This window comes from Phaenicophaeus curvirostris, chromosome 15 (assembly GCF_032191515.1).
Source record: "Phaenicophaeus curvirostris isolate KB17595 chromosome 15, BPBGC_Pcur_1.0, whole genome shotgun sequence".
Taxonomy (NCBI): domain Eukaryota; kingdom Metazoa; phylum Chordata; class Aves; order Cuculiformes; family Cuculidae; genus Phaenicophaeus; species Phaenicophaeus curvirostris.
Window position 1 is genome coordinate 9,110,651 of NC_091406.1, and position 18,656 is coordinate 9,129,306.

The following is an 18,656-nucleotide window of genomic DNA, read 5'->3' on the forward strand; positions in this document are numbered from 1 at the left end:
AGGGGAGGTTCAGGCTGGACATTAGGAAAAAATTCTTCACAGAAAGGGTCATTGGGCACTGGCAGAGGCTGCCCAGGGAGGTGGTTGATTCACCTTCCCTGGAGGTGTTTAAGGCACGGGTGGACGAGGTGATAAGGGACATGGTTTAGTGTTTGATAGGAATGGTTGGACTCGATGATCCAGTGGGTCTCTTCCAACCTGGTGATTCTATGACTTCCAACCTCAGCACAAGCCGCAAAGGATCTCTGGGCAGGAGCGAGGGATATACGGTGCTGCTGGAGCAGGGCTGGTTCTTGCTTCCCCTCTCCAGGTCCCTCCTCTCCTCCCTTCCCTGGAGCTTTTCCAGCTGCGCAGGGACCCCCCTACAGGCCCCACGGAGACAAGAGCCGGGGCACAGCGCCTTGGTATACATCATACATTTATTAGTGAATATCCCTCTCAAAATCAGCCACAACATTAAAAAAAATAATGATTGCACTACTTGGTCAAGCAGAACTAGCAACTTTCATTTTAAAAAAAGTACAAATCTGTTAAAAATTTCAATCAGTATAATACACATATATATAATACAACATACTAGTTATGTTAAATGCTACAAAACCAATATGATTCCAATGGAATGGAAAAAACCAAACACTTTTAGAGCTTTAAGAACCTTTTTTTCTATATATTAGCCTTTTTTCAAATACATACATGGGAAAAATGAGGTAACTGTAAAATGTGCAAGTAACAGAGCAAAAAAAATTATATATATATATTTATATATATATATATATATATAAAAACTTTCTAACACAGAACACACGTCCTAGCACCTTCCGGGGAGCCGCGGGGGGTCCCTCCGGAGGGCCCGGGGACTGGTATAATAGAACAGTAAACAGTCCACTATCCCACCACAGGAAATCATTGGTAAACAGTGGTATCTACAGCGCAGTCAGCAATCACAAACACCCTAAATAATTGTTTTTTAGTCATTTTTTTTTGTCATTTTTTTTTGTTATTTTTTTTAAATGATACTTTTTTTTTTTTAGCTGCTCATTGGAATAAATTCTGCAGCACACGAGCTGTGAGCTTTCGAGTCGCCGTCAAAGGACCGTAAGGCTTTCCTGGCTCCCTGGGCACCGCGAGGGTGGGAGGGGACGAGGGCAGGGGGGGGGCGTCTCCGGGGGCGCGAGGCCGCCGCGCGGCACGGGGACTCCTTTGGTTAACTGTCACTGAGCGAGGGACGGGGAGGGGACCGGGGTCCTGCCCGAGGGGCACCGAGCCCAGCGGTGCCGGCGCCCGCGGGGCCCTCGACGCCTCGTGCGCGGAGCGGGAAGCGAGGAGCCGCCCGGTTGGCTGGGCGGGCACCAATGGGAGCAGCTCCCCTGGCTCTCGGCGTGGTGGTGGTGGCGGCATTGCAGGAGCCGTCCCGCCCTCCCACCTGCCGGGCGCGGCCACCGGCCTCGCACCCCGGGGGCCAGCCCCGCCGCCTGCCCCCCGCCCCGCGGGGAGCCTCCCACCCCGTCCCCTTGCACACGCCGCGGGCTCCCCCGGCCGCAGCCCCCGCGGGGACGGCCCTGAAAGTCTCACGGTCCTGCTGTGGCGTTGCGGACATGTGCAGTACAGTGCATGGCAGTATCAGCTGAGCACAAAAACCCCTCTCCCCACCCCCCTCGCCCCACAGCCGGCTAGACGTAGCCAAGACCACGTTCCAAGCTGGTCAGACATGCATGCATATTTGTGAACATTTACATAGGGCTGGCGTCCGCTCGGAGGCTCCGCGCCGCGAGGGGAGGGCGTTTTCCTCCCCCCTCCAACACCGCCTCCCGTCACCCTCCTCGCTAATTAATCATGCAAAACAACTTCGGCCACGCGGGATTGTAGGAGTCGGGTGGCGGCAGCTTCTCCCCCAGCCCCGCGGCTCACGGCTCCCCCCCGCGCCGGCCGGGGCAGGGCCAGGGTAGCACTGGAAATACACCATGAGGTTATGGATAAAATCCCCACCCCGCAGTCCCCGAGCTGCCCCCGGCCGCGGCACCGCGCCGTCCAGCCTGCAGGACGGGGACACGGGGCTGTCGGGGTTTACGGCAGCGGCACAGAGAAACGACAGCAGGAGCCGGGCGGCACCGCTGCGCCCCCCGGGCCACGGGCATGGGGGCTCTGCCGGGCCTGGCTGCCTCGCAGGGCGCCACGCGGCCACCGGCTGAGCACGGGGAATGAACGGGAAGAGGGGCCGGGGCCGCGCCAGCACCATCCTCCCAGCGGAGAAAGACCCCGAGCAGCCACAACCCTCCAAGGGCTCCCCCAGGGCGGCCGAGGCAGGAGAGAGGCCACGCCGGGCTGCGTGCGGGAGCAGGGCTGGAGGTGTTCCTGCCCCGGCCGTGCCGCAGGCTTGCTGGTGTCCCCACCTGGGCTGTGCTCTGCCGGCCACCTCCTCCGGCTGCTGGCTCAGCTCGGGGTGCTGCCGGCATCAAACCCACAGCGCTCCCTCCTCTCTCCTCCCCGCATCCTCTGCGAGCAACCCCACGGGGAGGAGCTGCCTGCGCCGCTTGGTCAAACGGCCACGAAACCATAAACGCAACGGAAAAGGAAACAGGAAAAAAACAAACCCTGCCATGAAAAAAAAAAAACTTTGACAAAGGGAAAAAACACTAATTCCCTAGCGGAGTACAAAAACCTGGAAAGTGATGGGAGCAACAACAGCGTCCTTGGAGCGTGGAGGGCACGGCCACACGCCTCCCACCTCCAGCACAAGATTCAGGGCCCCAGGAGCGCAGCCGGCAGGCGTCCGGCCGAGTCCGTGCCCCGCAGGGAGGAGAAGGGCTGGCCGGGAGCCCAGACTGCTCAATGCTCACCACAACCGAGGAGAGGCTTTGGGGAGAGGGGGTAAGCGCAGGGTCAGGCCCTGGCAGCGGGCAGCGGCCCCCGCCCCTGGCCCGGCGTCCTTGTCCTGTAGCAAATTGTGCGGCACAGCGCCCGTCAGCCTCAGTCTGCCTCCCGCTGCACCTCCGATGCGTCCGCCCGGCAGATGGGGCACGTGCGGTTCGCCTGCGGGCAAGGAGAGATGGGGGTGAGTGGTCGGGCACCCCGACTCCCTCCTGGAGCCCCACCGCCAAGGGCTGGAAGCTCCCTACAGCATGCTGCATGCCAGGAGTGCGTGATCCTGCCTGGCACAGTGCTCGGATCCTGCTCCCAGCACGTCCTGTGTGCACGGCCCCGAGGCCACCCAAAAGGCAGCACCCCAAAAGCAGCCCCGCTCCCCAAAGCAGGCCCGGGCTGTACCTTTAACCATTTGTCGACACACTTGGCGTGGAACTCGTGGTTGCAGGGTAGGACGCGGAGAAGCTGCCGGGCCTCAAAGTCACTGAAGCACACGACGCACCTGGGAGAAGTGGCTGTTAGTCCAGCCCCGGCGCAGCCCCCAGGCCCCCTGTGCCTCCTCCCCGCGCCCTGGGCTCACTCACAGAGTCTGCTCCGACTGGTGGCTCTCGGGGTTGAAGCGGTAGGACGGGAGGTGCTCGATGTCAGCTTTGGTGAGTCCCCGTGGCTTGGCCTCCCCGAGCCGCTCGGCCAGGTTCAGCAGTGCCTGGAGGGAGACGCAGAGGCCAGCTCAGCTCTGCTCGTGCCCCTACACAGAATCCACCACGCTCTCCCTGCCCTGGCAGAGCGATCCCAAAACCCACCCCGGCATCACCTCACAGGTAAACAGAACCAACGCACCTCGTAGTTCTCCATCTCCACATCATCCACGTCCAGGTCTAGGCTGATCGTGGGCCCCACGGCTGTCGGCGACACGGGAAGCATAGAGCTGAAGGGGAAGGATGGAGCGATGAGTGTGGGGCCACAAACCCCAACCTCTGCCCCGGCAGCCCCAGGGGGGCAGAGCCGTGCAGCGCTGGCACAGGTGGCTCTGCCCCCCATCCATAGGGCCACCCGTGCCCCTCGCATCCCGCCGTATCCCCCGGTACTCACAGAAAATAGGGCAGGAAGCTCGGGTAGTACGGGGGAGGCGGCGGAGGGGGCGGCGGAGGGGGCAGCGCCTGCTGCAGCCGGTACCGCTGGGTGTTCAGCCGCCGGGGCATCATGTGGGGATATGGCTGCAAGGAGAGACAGGGTGTTCAGAGCTGTGCGAGTGCCACGGCGTCCCCCTGCCCCGCCGCGAGACGGGGACTCACCACGCCGAATGGCAGTTCTTGGTGCAGCGGGTCGTGGGGAAGGTAATGCAGCGGCACGGAGGGGGACAGCGTGGGAGCATGGTGGGACGGGGGGTACGTGAAGCCTGCGATGGGGTGCTGCTCCCCTCGCAGGTCCACGTCATTGTCTATCCTCTGCAGAGGCTGTGGGGGAAACAGTTAGGCGGGGAGGGGGATCTCAAATTACACCACCCCGGCTCTAGCTAGCAGGGCAGAAGCACCCTGGACATCCCACCCGCCACCCCCAGCTCAGCCCCACAGGGGCTGCAGAGGGACAAGACCTCAAGGTGGCCTTTGTTGGGGAACAGGGCGTGCTGTGTCCCCGGTTTGTCCCCCTGCCTCGACTCACCATGCGCGGGTGCTGGGCTTGGAGAGGTACGAACTGCCCCAGGGGGGCCATGTGGGGCGGCTGGTGAGGTGCCACTGGCGGCGGCGGGGGGTGCAGGATGTAATGGTCGCTGGAGATGATGGGGGGGAACGTCTGGTAGGAGACGGGGAGCTGTTGCATGGCGCATGCCTGGATCAGCTGTGGGGCAGAGAAAGAAAACTGGGGGTCAGACACCCGCTACAGGCACGGCTGCACACCTGCCTCCTCCCCAGGGCTTCCAACAGGCCCCGTGCCTGCAGAAAACTGCACTCCAGCGGGCTTGAGTATCCACAGCCCAGGCTGTCCCCAGGCGTCCCCTGCTGCTACTCACCGGGGGCGGGAGGCAGCAGAGCGGGTAGTGCTGTCCACTGAACATCACTGAGCATGCTGGGAGCTGCTGGGTGCTGCACCCAGGGATGTGCTGGCCGGCGTGGATGGGGAAGCCTTGTGTCGTGACGGTGGTAACCGTGTAGGAGAGAGGGACGGGTCCCTGGTGCACCTGAGGACGAGGCACCGAAGGTACGGTCAGGGTACCGCCCCGGCTGAGCTATCCCTGTCTTGGCAGGGTTACAGCAGCAGAGCACTGAGCACCCAGTGCTGGGACACAACCACCCTGCACCTCCATCCCACCACTGAGGCCTGAGGAGAGGGGTTGAGAGTTCTGGGTCCCTCTTTGCTCCCCGTGGACAGGCTGGCATGGCCCCAACCCAGTCCTGCCACCGCGGGCAATGCCTGGCAGCTGTTATATGAATAACCCTAGAAGACTGTCCGTGGGCCCTGGGAGTAGGGACCATCCAAGCTGGCAGGGTAACCCAAGGATTTAAGTGCTCAGAGGACAAAAGCACCATCAGCCTCAGGGCTGGCTGCTCCCAGTAGCAAGTAACTGACAGAAGGAACCCAGGGACACATCTAGGGTCTCCCGCCCCGGACCACCCTAAGGTCAATCCTTAGGACTGGGGGCTGCAGTACCTACCTGGTCATGCAGATCCACCATGAATGGGTTCTGGTGGGGCGGGTGAGCAGCTGGGTGAAGCATTCGTGGTGGCGTGCTGGGGAGAGCGTAGGCGCGGGGCTCATCTACAGGGATGTGCGGCTGCTGGGGGAAGGCAGGGTGCAGCTGCGGCTCATCCTGGCCCAGCAGGGTTGCCAGAGGTCGGTCGCGTCGTCCCCACTGACGCCTGGCAGGGGGGCTGCGGGGCCGCCACGGAAGAGAAACAGAGCAGGAGTGACCCCCAGGCCAGGGGCACCGCAGCCCCAGGCAGGTCAGTGCCAGCCAGGCTTCCAGGGAGATGCTTGGGGCACCGTGCCACGCCAGGCTCCTTGTCTGGCTGGGGAGCTCCAGAACCGGCTCCTCTGCTCATCCTGCATGTGCCCCTACGCCCCTTGTCCTGAGCACAAAAGAGACCCCTGCTCCCCAGGGACCCATTGGCCAGGCCAGGAAGACACGCTTCCCTGCCGCGATCTCCCCTCAAACCCTCAGGAGCCGATGGCTTGGCCCCAGCAGGACCACGGAACCAGCCCCGCGTCCCCACACATGGTGGGTGACAGGGCTCCGCGCCGCCCTGCACCCCCCATACCTTCGCCGGAGGTGGTCGGGGCTGCTGCAGGGTCCCCCCGAGAAACGGCGCTGGTTAAAAGGGGCAGAGGGTGGCCGCCTATTCACTGCCAGTTCCCATGGTCGCATTGGTGACGTCGGGAGGCGGATGGGCAAGCGGGACCTCAGGCTCCAGGCAGGGCAAGACACCAGCACCTCGGATCCTGCAAGAAGGACATTAGGTCAGGGCATCTCAACCCTTGGATTGGAACAAGGCTGCAGGATCCCCAAATCCTCCCCGCGCCCCAGGCCTGGCCAGCACCGCCCCAGCCTCCTCCTCTGCCACTTGCTTTGGGAAAGGGAAGGGAGGAGAGGCACAGAGGGAGCCCCGAGCAGCCACTGCACCCACAAACACGCTGCGCGGTTGCACCCCACTTGGCTCCTGCCCCTGCCCTCTCTACACCAGAGCTGGGCCACCCTTCCCATGCTCAGCCCTGCCAACACCACCGCACAAGTGACTCTGAGCCACCCCAGTGCCACTGTTCCCACGCAGCTGAGCCCACTGCTCTCACCCCATGGGGAGCGTGATGCCGATAACTGGAGCTCTTGCAGCTCCCAAGACCTAGACCTGTGCCAGCTCCCCTTCCTCGGGCTGGATGCAGCCCTGGGGGAGCTAGGAAGACCTTGTGTGTGTGCGTATGTGTACGTGTCCTTGGTCGCTCAGCCTCTGTCCCTCCACCCCATGGCCAGAGCCACCCCCCCATGCAAGACACGGACACTGAGTGAGAGAGAAGCACTTGTTTTTGACACAGAGAAAAGCAAGCAGCAAAGGGCCCTGTGCCTGTGGCAGCGTCCGAGGCTGCTCGCCAGCTGACGCGGAGCTGGGATCGCAGCGTGGGGAGGGGTCCGGCACATCCTTGACCAAGGTGGGCTTCAGAGCTGCTCTAGGGACTTCTCTCTCTTGCTCTGGACTGACGCTGCTGCCTTGGTGACGGCCGTGGCAGGGACAGCAGGGCTCGCAGCCCTTCTGTGGCTCAGTCCTGCTGCACTGGGGGCACAGCCACGCGTTCCCAGGGACAGGGCACAGGCAGCTGCGGCTGAAGCAGCTCTGCTCCCCCCTCTGCCCCCACAGGCAGGGATCAGTGGGAACATGATGCCAGAACCCCCTCCTGCTGCACAGCTCGGCCCCCGAGCTCAGCGTCACCCAGAGTAGCCAGCAGCCCACGGGGCTGCTCTTCCCCACGCTCTGGTTCCCCTGGCCCCGAGAGGGCTTTTCTCTTTGGCTCCACGTCGCCCTCTTTCCTCAGAGAAGCCAGGCAGGAGAAGGTGGGACCTCTTCGTGCCACCTCAGCTCCCGCTGGCCCTCTGAAACAGCCCTACCTGCTCGTCCTCGGTGCCCATGAGAGGCACGGCGGGGCCAGGAGGCACATCCCGAGCCCGGGCAGAGCTGGGGGGCTCTCACCCCCGCTGTAATGTCCCCTCTGGGTGACAGGAGTCACCAAGCAGGGCGGGAAGTCCCCGGGGCGAGCTCTGTGCCACACGCGGGGCTCTCCTTACCCTCCCCTCCGCCCACCGCACCATTTCCAAAGCTGAAAGTAATTTTCCCTCTTTGTTTTGTGGGGTTTTTTTCGGTGGGGGGGTAGAAAGAAACAAAACACCGAAAGCCACGGGCTGAGCCCCCCAGGAGCTCAAGGACGGGGATAGCCCCCGCCCCCCCCCAGGGCTTTATTCTGCCCCGCAGCCTCTGCCCGGTGCCCCGGGGCAGCGCGGGGCTAACCCCTTAGACGTTCCCGGTTCCAGTTTTATACCCTCCGAGCACACGCGGGACAAAGGCCCCGCGGGACCCCCCAGCGCGGACCCCGATGGGCTCGGGGACGGGGATCTCCGGCTCCCGCCCAGCCCGCACCCCCCGAGCCTCATCCCCGCGGGGCTCGGAGCCCTCCCGGTGGGGCAGAACAAAGTTCTCAGCGCGGCGGCAGCGCTCACCCCCGGTGCTACCGGCTCGGGGTGCGGGGGGAGGGGGGGGGGGGGCCGCCCGCCCCGCCGGGGGTCAGCGCCGAGCCCGGACTCCGGGGGATCCCGGTTGTTGTGGGGGGGGGGGGCGGCGGCATCCCGGGTCGGAAGGTGCGGGGGCTCCGGGGATGCGGGGGCTCCGGTGCCGGCGCTGTGGCTTTAAGAGCGGCCGCCGCGGGGCCATGTGCTCGGCGCCAAACAAAAGCAATAACAAAGGCGGGCGCGGGGCCCCGGGGCCGCTCCCCACCTCCCCTCCCCTCCCCGCCCCCCAGCACCTACCTGCACCGCCGGCCTGGCCGCCGCTCCGGTGCCGCCGCGGCGCCCCCGCCCCCTCCCGCCGCTCTTTGTTCGCCGGGCCCGGGCCTGCCCCCCCCCCACCCCCGCCACTTCAACCCCGACAACCCACCCCCCCACACACCCCTTCTTCTTCTCCTCCTCCTCCTCCTCCTCCTTCCCTCCCTTCCGACTCCCGCCCCGCCGCCGCTTCCGGTGCCTCTTTGTGCTCGGGGCGGTGGGGCGGTGGGTGCGTTCCCCTTTAAGGCGGGCGGCGCGCGCTCCGGACCGGCCGCAGCGCCCGGGAGGCACCGGGGGCGCGCGCGGAGGGCGGGAGTGGGGGGGGGGGCGGGTGGAGGAGCGGCGCGCGCGCGCGCCGCTCCTCCACCCGCCCCCCCCACCCCCCCGCCCTCCGCGCGCGCGCGCGCGCCACGTGACCAGGCGTGTCACGCTCCGCAGCCATCTTGGAGGCGCGCGCGGCCCGACCGCCACGCGGGGCAGAGCGAGGCGCCCCCTCCCCGCGCGCACAGCGGGGGGCGGTGTCCTAGCAACGGTATCCAAGGAAGGGGAGGGGAGGTGGGGGGGGCGCCTTAGCAACGCGGCCTGGGCCTGCGGGACCGGCACCCAGGGCGAGCCCCGGGCATCCCTGCCCAGGCACCAGAAAAGCCTCCTGTGCTCTGCCCGCCCTTAAACAAGGTGCTGGGGCTCCTCAGAGAAGCTCCGCGGAGCAGCTCCTTGGAGCGTGCCCCAGAGCATCTCCTGGAGCATCTCCCAGAGCATCTCCTCAGACCTCGTCCTAAGTATCTCCCCAAACATCTCCTCAGAACATCTCCTCAGACCTCATCCCAAGCATCTCCTCGGAGCATCTCCCAGAGAATCTCCTCAGACCTCGTCCCAAGCATCTCCTCGGAGCATCTCCCAGAGAATCTCCTCAGACCTCGTCCCAAGCATCTCCCCAAACATCTCCTCAGAGCATCTCCTGAGACCTCGTCCCAAGCATCTCCTGAGACCTCGTCCCAAGCATCTCCCCAAACATCTCCCAGAGCATCTCCTCAGACCTTGTCCCAAGCATCTCCCCAAACATCTCCTCAGAGCATCTCCTGAGACCTCGTCCCAAGCATCTCCCCAAACATCTCAGAGCACATCCCAAGAATCTCCTCGGAGCGTCTCCTTGGAGTGTGCCCCAGAGCGTGTCCCAGAGCATCTCCTGAAGCATCTCCTCAGATCACGTCCCAAGCATCTCCTCAGAGCACGTCCCAGAGCATCTCCTCAGAGAATCTCCTCAGACCTCATCCCAAGCATCTCCCCAAACATCTCCTCAGACCACGTCCCAAGCATCTCCACAAACATCTCAGAGCACATCCCGAGAATCTCCTCGGAGCAACTCCTTGGAGCGTGCCCCAGAGCATCTCCTGAAGCATCTCCTCAGATCACGTCCCAAGCATCTCCTCGGAGCATGTCCCAGAGCATCTCCTCGGAGCATCTCCTCAGATCACGTCCCAAGCATCTCCTCGGAGCACGTCCCAGGGCATCTCCTCGGAGCATGTCCTCAGACCACGTCCCAAGTATCTCCCCAAACACCTCCTCAGATTACGTCCCCATCATCCCCTCAGAGCACAGCGTGTCCCAGAGCACATCCTGAGCACCTCCTTGGAGCACGGGGGGCTGCGTGCTCAGGCTGTGCCGCTGGCAGCACGGTCCAGTGCCAGCCTGAGCCCTGCGTGCAGGAGAGCTCATCGCATCGCAGCAGCTTTGCCGAGCACCAGATGCTGCACGCGAGGCAAACTTCCCCGAGTTACGACACACACTTAGAAATTCCCAGGTAGGCGAGCGAGCCAGCCGGCAGCGCTGATGCGATGCCTGTAAACCAGCCTCCCCTGACAGCTGGGCTTTAAAGTGCTAACAGCCAAAAGGGAGCTAATTAATTTGTAACATCGCCCCTTTTAATGCAAACCTCAGATCGGTGGCAATGATTTAACGTTTCACCAGGCTCATCATCGCCATGAGCAGCTGGATTTAGTTCTGCCCCAGCCCAGCCCTGTGCCCAGCTCCCTCCAGGCCTCTCTCAAGTTCACCAGCTCTCACCTCCTCATCCCAAATCCAGGTGCACGCAAGGAACCACATGGAATCACCGGGGGCACAGAACAACCTGGAGCAAGCTCCATCTGCCACAACTGCCACTACTACCAGAGCCAGCTGCTTCTGTCCCCATGGCAGGGTCCACAGGACACGAAAGCAGCACACAAGGGCATGGGTCAGAGCCCAGGGTTCAGACAGATACCCCAGGAAGGGACAGCCAAGGGATGGAATCGTCAGCCTAGGCGTGAAAGATTGCCCCCCAGCTCTGCTCCACTATAGCCTCTTTGCTTCAAGAGCTGGGGACTAGAGGGAAAAGGAGGAAAACAGCGCTCTGCACTTTAACCTTGCCGCTATTTGCAGGTAGAGGCTACACCGCACCTTTACAAGGCTGCCAGGACATCAGGTAGGCTCTGCCTGACCCTGGGCAGAGCACCACAGCAGGCAGAGGCCACAGAGGGTGGATACGCATGCAGACACTCCCTCCTGACCAGCTCTCCAGCATCACCAGCTCCGCCCTGGCCAGCAGCTATTGATGTCCTCAGGATGGTAGCAGGAGAAGCCATCAACAGAGCGCAGCTCACTGCTGAGACGCTGCTCACACTGCCTGCCCAGCCAGGCAGGATGGTTCCTGTGGCAGAGCCAGGTCCAGCTGTGCCAAGCCTGCCCTGCCAGCTCACGTGAGGACGGGGCACTGTGCATCCAGCCGCAGGGTTAGAGCGTGTGGAAGCAGCTCAGCCCATGCCTGCCCAGTGCCGTCTCAGGAACGCAGCCACCATACCTCATTGCCCCAGGTCTGGAAGCTCTGGCTGGAAAAGCCAGGCAAGGAGCCCAAGCGAGGCCCCTTGGACGCTGCAGTGAGGCTGGCCATGGACACCAGTGCTGCTCAGTGCTTCTGGACCAGGACAAGACATCCCCAGCGCAGCCACCGAGACCTGTGACACCCCATGTGAGCAGGAGCCCCGTGCCACACAGCAGCCTTAAAAAGCTCTCTACCTGCAGGAGCTGCTTGATGGCTGTAGAGCAGCCAATGGGCAGCCCATCCTCTCCTTTGTGAGAGCCAGGGGCCAGCAGAACCAAAGCCTCATAGAGCCCAGGCTCTTTAAGACACCATCTGCTGCCACAGACGTGCCGCCTCCCCTGCCCCATATATAGGTCAGGTCTGCCACAGGATTAGCCGGGGTGATTCGAGTGGAGTGAGCACGTCTCCCACTGGAGATACGCTCTGCTCTGTCCTCTCCCAACACCCAACGTGCCAACAGCTCACCTCCACGCTCTCCCCAATCACCTCTACCCTAAGTCCAGGGAGAGGAAGAGGCCCCAGATCCTTCTGTCCCCTCCCCATTGCCTGGAAAACAAGCAGGAATAAACCAGTACCAAGCACCCAGAAATTCCCAGGCTGCACAGGGGGCAGCAGAAGTGTCCCCACTCTACCCAAAGACCCAACAAAAACACCAGGGGACAAGGGACACCCCAACACCTGCAGCTACTGTGGGGTGAAGCACTTGGGGAGATGGGTGTGGGGGAGGCATGGTGAGCTCTCTCTGTGCTCCACACACCCCGGTGGAGCCGAGTTCGCAGGCAGTGGAGGCAGGACGCCTCTGCTGCTATCACACACCACCCACTCACACCCCCGGACTGACAGCACTCCCGTCAAAACGCCTCCAGCCAGACACACGTGGAGGATGCTGACATGAGGAGTGAGTAGCTGCACAGGCAGCGGAACTGATAACGCTCAGCTTCCTGTCGATCTCTCCCACGTGGACTCTCTGATGTCTAATAGCAAGGCTGAGCTGCACTGCAGAGGAGAACTAGCAGCACCTTCCTCCCCAAAAGCCTATAGCAAGCCAAGACCTTTAAGACAGCTACCACACCTGACACCTACCACAACTGACACCATCCAGCAAGTTCAAAGTGGAAAGGAGAACACTTGCAAATAAACAGTAAGCTTGCACAAGCCTTCACTTCCTCAGGACAGGGTAAATAATCCACAGAGATATCTCCACCTTCCTTTGTTTGCCCTAGAAACACCAGCACGACCTGAACAACACGACCAGAAGTCGCTGGTGCAGCAGCCAAGCGCAGCTCAGAAGCATCAAGCAGAGAGAGGGTTGTGTTCTCCACTCTACTAGGTGGACTCTTCTCTCCTGGATAGAAGCACTTTGAGCCACACTCACCTCTCTCTCCTGATGTCCTGCAGCAGCCAGTTCTGCAGCTCAGTTGCACACGGGTGGGGGAAGAAGAGTGAGCGACACCACATCCGTCCCCAACCTGCTGCCTGGGCAGCCTCCCCAGTCCTCCCCTTCCTTCCTACCATGAGACACAGCAGTTCAGAACTCCGTACTCCTCTGCTCTTCATGTTTTAAGGAAGAACTGTCTGAAAGGAGAACTAAACCAGACCCAATCTCTCCTTAGGCAGAGCCAGCCTCTCCCCATTCCCACAGAGCATCCCTGGGAGTCCCCAGCTCACCCGCCACCCCTCCACAAGCGTCCTTCTGAGTCCAGCCCACTCTCTACCTGTTGTAGACAGCATTAATAGCGTCTGCCAAGTGAGCAGCTGAGGGCAGGAGGGGCTGAGCTCCAGACACCTTCCCCACTGCTCTGCCGGCTGGGCTCAGACTGAACCTCTCCACCTCTCCTCCCTGCCACCCTTCTGCTGCCAGCGGGCAGAGCAGAGCGGCAGTGTCTGCCGTTGCAGCTCCAGCGAAAGGATACAGGCAGAGCCAGAAGCCAGTGGACAGCAAAGAGCAATTTCGTTATCGCTCAACAAAACGAAGTATCTCTTGAAAGCGCTAGTGGCAGTCAGGAAGTTGGGTTGGCTGTTTTGGTTTGCATTTTAAGAAGCCTGCAGGAACACCGATAACCTGCAACGATCATGTTCAGAAAGGAGCTCAGAGGAATCCATGATTTTCAGATCGCATTTACCCTCTTTTGTCCTTGATTTAAAATTTGCCAGGAGGCTGCTTACAAGATGCACCGAAACAGGCAGTGACCACTGCCTTAACTGCGCAGGAGGCTTGCTGCAATACCTCCCCAGTACATCGCTCACAGAGAACCCCACGCCAGTGCCTGGGGAAGGTTTTAAAAGCAAAAACATGACTTCCAAGCTGACAGCCCCTGTGCACAAAGAGCGACTGTGCGGTGACAACAGAGCAGCCTGGGGCACAGGAGCTGGTTGACCTCTGCTACAGCGCTTGCCGTCAGATTTTTATTGTTCACCGCTTTCCCCAAGCACAGGCATGGAGAGCAAAGCAACTAAGACAGTCAGCTCAAAATGCAGACACAGCCAGGGAACCCCACCAGTGCAGCAGGAAAAGACAACCTGCCAGAGAGGCTGCAGCTCAGCGCTGCCAAGCTGGGGGAGGAAGGACCAGAGCATGGGCCCTCCCTTCCTGGAGGTGACAGGGAGAGGTGCTGGAGCCCTCGGTCACCACCACGCAGGCTCACCCATGAGGAAGCAGCTCCTAGCAATGAGCATCACAAGTCAGTCCTCTGCTCTGCATGGTCAAGCTGGAATCCCTTGTCCTGCTTTCCAGGGTAGCCAAGGAAAGCCCACAGCTACAGCTCCGCAGCCAGCCAGGCCACGTCTCCAGGGACCAGGCGGCAGCTGGAAAACAATACTCCTAAGGCCTGTCAGGAGCGCTGCTTGCTGGGGACACTGCTCACCTCAGCTTCTGCCACGCATGCAGCAAAGCAGGGACCCTCCCAAACTACCCCACTCCAGAACATCCCAATATTCTGCATTGGACACAGACTGACATGGGCTGCTTGTGCCCTCCAGGAAATTCCTCCTGCCCTGAAAGGCTGAGGACTTGCAGGTGCAAGGGTGAAGAAGAGGAAAGCACCTTGGAGTGGCTCTGCTGCCCAGAGGGTTGTCAGGCTGGCTTCTCCCAGCACCCCTGCAGGCCAGCAGCACAGACCCATGCTGCTCCTCACCAGAACTGACCTGTCCTAAGGAGCCACACAACATGCTCATGCAGCTTGGTGACCACAGGACTCAGAGCCTGACTCTCCCGAGTCCCTGCCAGGACAATGTCACAGGGCCTCTGGCAGGGCTCCCCAGCACCAGCAGCTTCCTCGCACATTTTAGCAGCCTCCAACACACCAAACTGGGACTGCGCCTGCCCAGTGGGCACACAAATCCCTTGGCCAACCATTCACCTACACAGGGCTGGAGACAAACCACGTTTCTCCAGCTCGCCCCAAGCAGGGAGCCACAGGATGGTGGGAAAATGCCGTGCACTGGCTCCTCAATTCAGCGATGAAAAACCAAAAGCATCCAAAAACTCCATGCTTTTCTCCCAAAAACCAGTGCTGTGCTCCTCGCTACCGGCTGCCCAGCCACCAACTCCCCAGCCGTGCCCCGCGGCCTCACGTGACAGCGAAGTGGATGCACACGGTAGGAGTGGCTGTAGTGACAGTGTTACAGCTTGTGTCCGACACACAGCTAAACCCAGCAAATCCCAGCGCTCTGCAGCGCTCATTTACAAACCCCACACGCTCCATGCAGGTACATAGGCTTCAGAGAGAGCTTGGTGCCCATGGCCCCAGGGAAACAACACCTGGGGGGAAACAGCCCAGTGAGCACAAGGCTCCTGAACTCTCCGACATCCACCAGTGCAAGGATGGGTCCACACCAAGCCACAGGGACGAGGAGAGCTTTTCTGACACCAGCCTCTCATTTGGGCTAGGACTCCACCTCCCCAGGGCCAGCCCCGCTGCTCTTCTAGTGCAGATACCATCAGGGAAACAGGGACACCTGGCAGGACAAGCAGGACTTTGCCCGCTCCTGCTGTGCTCTGAGCGACTTTGCTTCACTCTCTAACGTTGCCCCAGGGTGGCTGCCAGCCCTGCACACACCTGGAAGAAGTGCCGCAAGCCAAAGCTCAGGCCCTACCTGCTGGCTGTTATTTCATTCCTTTAACAGGTCCATAAACCAGGGATAATTAAATCTCCCCTAAACTCTCTTCCATTTAAAATAAAAATCTATAGTCCCTATTTCATTAGCTGGCTCTGGGTTTTACAGCTTGATCAATTCCCCTCGCAGAGCTGTGGTCCCAGGCAGGCAGCCGCGAACACACAGTGGGCAGCTCCCACGGTGCAAATCAATGGGGATTTGCTGTCTCCCCGTTCTTTGTTCCTCACTCAGCAAAGGGGAGCCGAGCAGCGCAGCAGGTAAGGATGGCGTGTTTCCCCGCTCAAGGGAATGTCACTGCCATGCGCGGCTTAGGAGGTCAGATTTAGCGCCTCGCAAGAGCGGAGGCAGCAGCAATGCGAAGGGAGAGCCCAGCACCACCAAAAATGCAGCCAGGCCCCTAAAGGAGAGGGAGCTCGGCATGCAGCGGGGTGTTGCCTCTCCACCTGCTCCAAGGTACGAGGGACAAGGCTCAGCTCTCGCGGCCGATGGCTGGAGTCACAGTCGTCCACAAACATCAACTGGGAGCCAACATCAGTCACCACTGCTCTGACCTACCTGTACATGAAGCGGAGGAAACTCATTGCAGAGACTCGGGTGCACAAGCGCATCATTCCTTGCTCTTTCCAGCCCTCCGCTGCTGCCCTACCACACACCGCCTTCCCCCTGCCAGCGTGCCAGGCCAGGGGCTGCAGCAGCCAGGGCTCCAGATGGCTCTCGCCACCCCTGTGAGCCCTTCCCTCCGCTGCAGCGGGGAGCTACCGGCTCCCAGCAGCAGATGGAGGGAGCACAGCAGCAGCGGGAGCACAGACAGCGCACGGGCAGGGTGCCCGCCTGCCCACGGAGCGGAGATGAGTGCCCCGGGCTGGCCTCACCCCGCACCCAGGAGCCGCCCAGCACCCAGCACACCACCTCCCTCTGCTCCAGACCCCTCCTGCCCACCTTTACTCAGCCACAAAGCTGCCAGATGCCACATGCTGGTGCCAGGACACGCTGTGGAGGCAGCTCAGGCTGCACAACGCGTGGATGGATCACACCATCTGGGCGTGAACCCCCATCTCTACCAAGCTGCCTGCGGGCAGGCTGGTGCTCGGGTACCTGCCAGGGCCATCAGGGAGGGTCACTGGGACCCAGTGACAGCCACACATCAGCGCACCCAGCTCCAAACAAGGCTGAGGGGCACGAAGCCCCGGCATCTCATCACAACTCCTTGCACGGCTGCGCACAGGGGGGTGACACCAGAGGCTGCCAACTGCACCCAGGCTCCCACCTCACCTTCCAGGTCACTGCCTGCCCCGGCTCCGCTGGCACCTCTGCCTGAGCCAAGGGGCATGGAGGGGCCACAGGTCACCTGCTAACCCCAAGCCACCGCCTGAGAGGCTCAGCGTGGCTCCCACTGCCCAGCCAGACTCAAAGCAAACACCCAAAGGTGCCAAACAAAGACACCCGGCAGGCACTCCGCATTAGCAGTATTTTTAGACACCGCTATGGAGCCGGCCTTATTATTTTCATTGCAACGTGCATAATTACCCGCCATGCACCGCAGTGACATCAGAGCAAGCCTGCTCCCCTCCGACAGCCGCCGAGCGGGGCTCCCGGCCTCGGGAACCGAGCTGTCCCCCCGGGACATGCCCCGCGGGTCCCCCCGGGGCTCGGGGTCCCGGGGCTGCAGGCGGCAGAGGGATGAAGCAAAGCGGTGGCACAGGACAGCGAGGAGGCGAGCACAAGGACAAGCCCCGGGGCTGCAGACACGGGTGGCCGCCGGGCACCGAGCTCGGCACCGACATCCCGGGCTGCCCCGGGTACCTGGAGCAGCAGATCCCGGCTGCCACAGCCCGGTGCCTCGGCCCCGCCGCCCGTCCTCGGGGCTCCTTTGTTTCCCAGCCCTCCCCGTTTACAACTTGCTCGGCACAACAGCCCCGGTGCCCCGGGCACAGCCCTCGCCGCGCCCCCGACAGCCGGGGGCTCCTCCCGCCGCCCCGAGCCCCGCGGCCGCCGCCCCCGCCCGGTCACCGCACCGGCTCTGCCCGCTGCCTTCCCCCCGTGCACCGGGGCTGCTCCTCCCGAGCTCAGAGCCCTGCCCGGTGCACCGGGCCCTGCCTCCTTCCCCCGGTGTACCGGCCCGGCCCTGACCTGCCTCTTTCCCCCGGTGCACTGGGGCTGCTTCTCCCGAGCCCAGAGCCCTGCCCGGTGCACCGGGTCCTGCCTAGTTCCCCCGGTGCACCGGGCCCTGCCTCCTTCCCCTGGTGCACCGGGGCTCCTTCTCCCGAGCTCAGAGCCCTGCCCGGTGCACCAGGCCCTGCCTCCCTCCCCCGGTTCACCGGGCCCTGCCCCGCCTCCTCCTCCCGGTGCACCGGGCCCTGCCCTGCCTCCTTCCCCCGGTGCACCGGGGCTGCTCCTCCCGAGCTCAGAGCCCTGCTCGGTGCACCGGGCCCTGCCTCCCTCCCCCGGTGCACCGGGGCTGCTCCTCCCGAGCCCAGAGCCCTGCTCGGTGCACCGAGCCCTGCCCCGCCTCCTCCTCCCGGTGCTCCGGGCCCTGCCCCGCCTCCTCCTCCCGGTGCTCCGGGCCCTGCCCTGCCTCCTTCCCCCGGTGCACCAGGCCTGCTCTTCCCGAGCCCTGAGCCCTGCCTGGTGCACCGGGCCCTGCTTCCTTCCCCCAGCGCACCGGGCCCGGCCCTACCTCCCTCTCCCGGTGCGCCGGACCCGGCCTCCTTCCCCCCGGTGCACCGGGGCTGTTCTTCCCGAGCCCAGCGCCCTGCCCGGTGCTCCCGCGCTCGCCGCACGTACCGGAGCCGCGCCCCGCTCGGTGCCGCTCTCAGCCCGCTCGCATGGCGCGGCCGGGCCCGCTGGGCTCGCTGTCCGCCCCTCCGCCGCTCCGGCCTCAGCCCCGCCCCATAGCGCCCCCGCGGCCGCCGCGCCGATGGAACCGCCCGCGCTCCCCCCCCTCCCCGCCCCGCGCCGATGGGAGCGTCCGCCCCCCCCGCCCCGCTCTGCCGTAATGAGCCCCGCAGCGGCGCCGCCAAACCCGCGCGGGGCGCAGCGGCCGTAATGCTGCGAGTAGCAGCGCACCCAGACAGCAGAGCTGGGGGTAAGGGGATTCCTACCTAACCGGAGCTGAGGGACTCAAGGGGTTCATCCTGGACCAGTCCTGGGGGTCTCAGGGGATTCATATTAAACCAGTCCTGAGGGACTCAGAGGGTTCATCCTGGACCAGCCCTGGGGGCTCACGGGGTTCATATGAAACAAGACTTGGGGCTCAGGGGGTTCATCCTGAGGGTTCAGTGGATTCATCGTGAACCAATC

At 62.8% G+C, this 18,656-nt stretch overlaps 2 protein-coding genes across 4 annotated transcripts; one reads left to right on the forward strand and one right to left on the reverse strand.

Annotated features, from left to right (window-relative positions):
* Window positions 1-400: 400 nt before the first annotated feature.
* RNF44 (ring finger protein 44) lies at window positions 401-18,270 on the reverse strand. Of its 3 annotated transcripts, none has more exons than XM_069869321.1 (11): window positions 18,141-18,270; window positions 6,120-6,300; window positions 5,516-5,732; window positions 4,874-5,041; window positions 4,525-4,701; window positions 4,158-4,319; window positions 3,955-4,079; window positions 3,703-3,790; window positions 3,447-3,568; window positions 3,265-3,364; window positions 401-3,030 (listed from the first exon to the last, which is right to left on the reverse strand). In XM_069869321.1, exons 2-11 carry the CDS (start codon window positions 6,224-6,226, stop codon window positions 2,968-2,970), a joined length of 1,329 nt encoding a protein of 442 aa, XP_069725422.1. In that variant the 5' UTR covers window positions 6,227-6,300; window positions 18,141-18,270; the 3' UTR covers window positions 401-2,967. The 3 variants fall into 3 exon arrangements, with proteins under 3 accessions (XP_069725422.1, XP_069725423.1, XP_069725424.1); XM_069869322.1 differs by lacking the exon at window positions 18,141-18,270 and adding an exon at window positions 8,369-8,463; XM_069869323.1 differs by lacking the exon at window positions 4,158-4,319.
* Window positions 6,561-18,251, forward strand: LOC138727241 (uncharacterized). Its single transcript, XM_069869531.1, has 6 exons — window positions 6,561-6,778; window positions 7,384-7,545; window positions 7,877-8,083; window positions 15,588-15,809; window positions 15,984-16,333; window positions 16,900-18,251. Exons 1-6 carry the CDS (start codon window positions 6,561-6,563, stop codon window positions 18,249-18,251), a joined length of 2,511 nt encoding a protein of 836 aa, XP_069725632.1.
* Window positions 18,271-18,656: the final 386 nt, after the last annotated feature.

Bases quoted from the DNA above. Each gene is read 5' to 3' on its own strand.
- RNF44 (XM_069869321.1), bottom strand. From the start codon at position 6,226: ATGCGACCATGGGAACTGGCAGTGAATAGGCGGCCACCCTCTGCCCCT. The intron at 4,320-4,524 runs GTGAGTCGAGGC...TTTCCCCCACAG, and splicing joins AAGCCCAGCACCCGCGCATG to CCTCTGCAGAGGATAGACAA. The intron at 3,791-3,954 runs GTGAGTACCGGG...CTTCCCCTTCAG, and splicing joins AGCTTCCTGCCCTATTTTCT to CTCTATGCTTCCCGTGTCGC.
- LOC138727241 (XM_069869531.1), top strand. From the start codon at position 6,561: ATGCTCAGCCCTGCCAACACCACCGCACAAGTGACTCTGAGCCACCCC. The intron at 8,084-15,587 runs GTGCGGGGGGAG...TTCCTCACTCAG, and splicing joins CCCGGTGCTACCGGCTCGGG to CAAAGGGGAGCCGAGCAGCG. The intron at 15,810-15,983 runs GTACGAGGGACA...TGCTCTTTCCAG, and splicing joins GCCTCTCCACCTGCTCCAAG to CCCTCCGCTGCTGCCCTACC.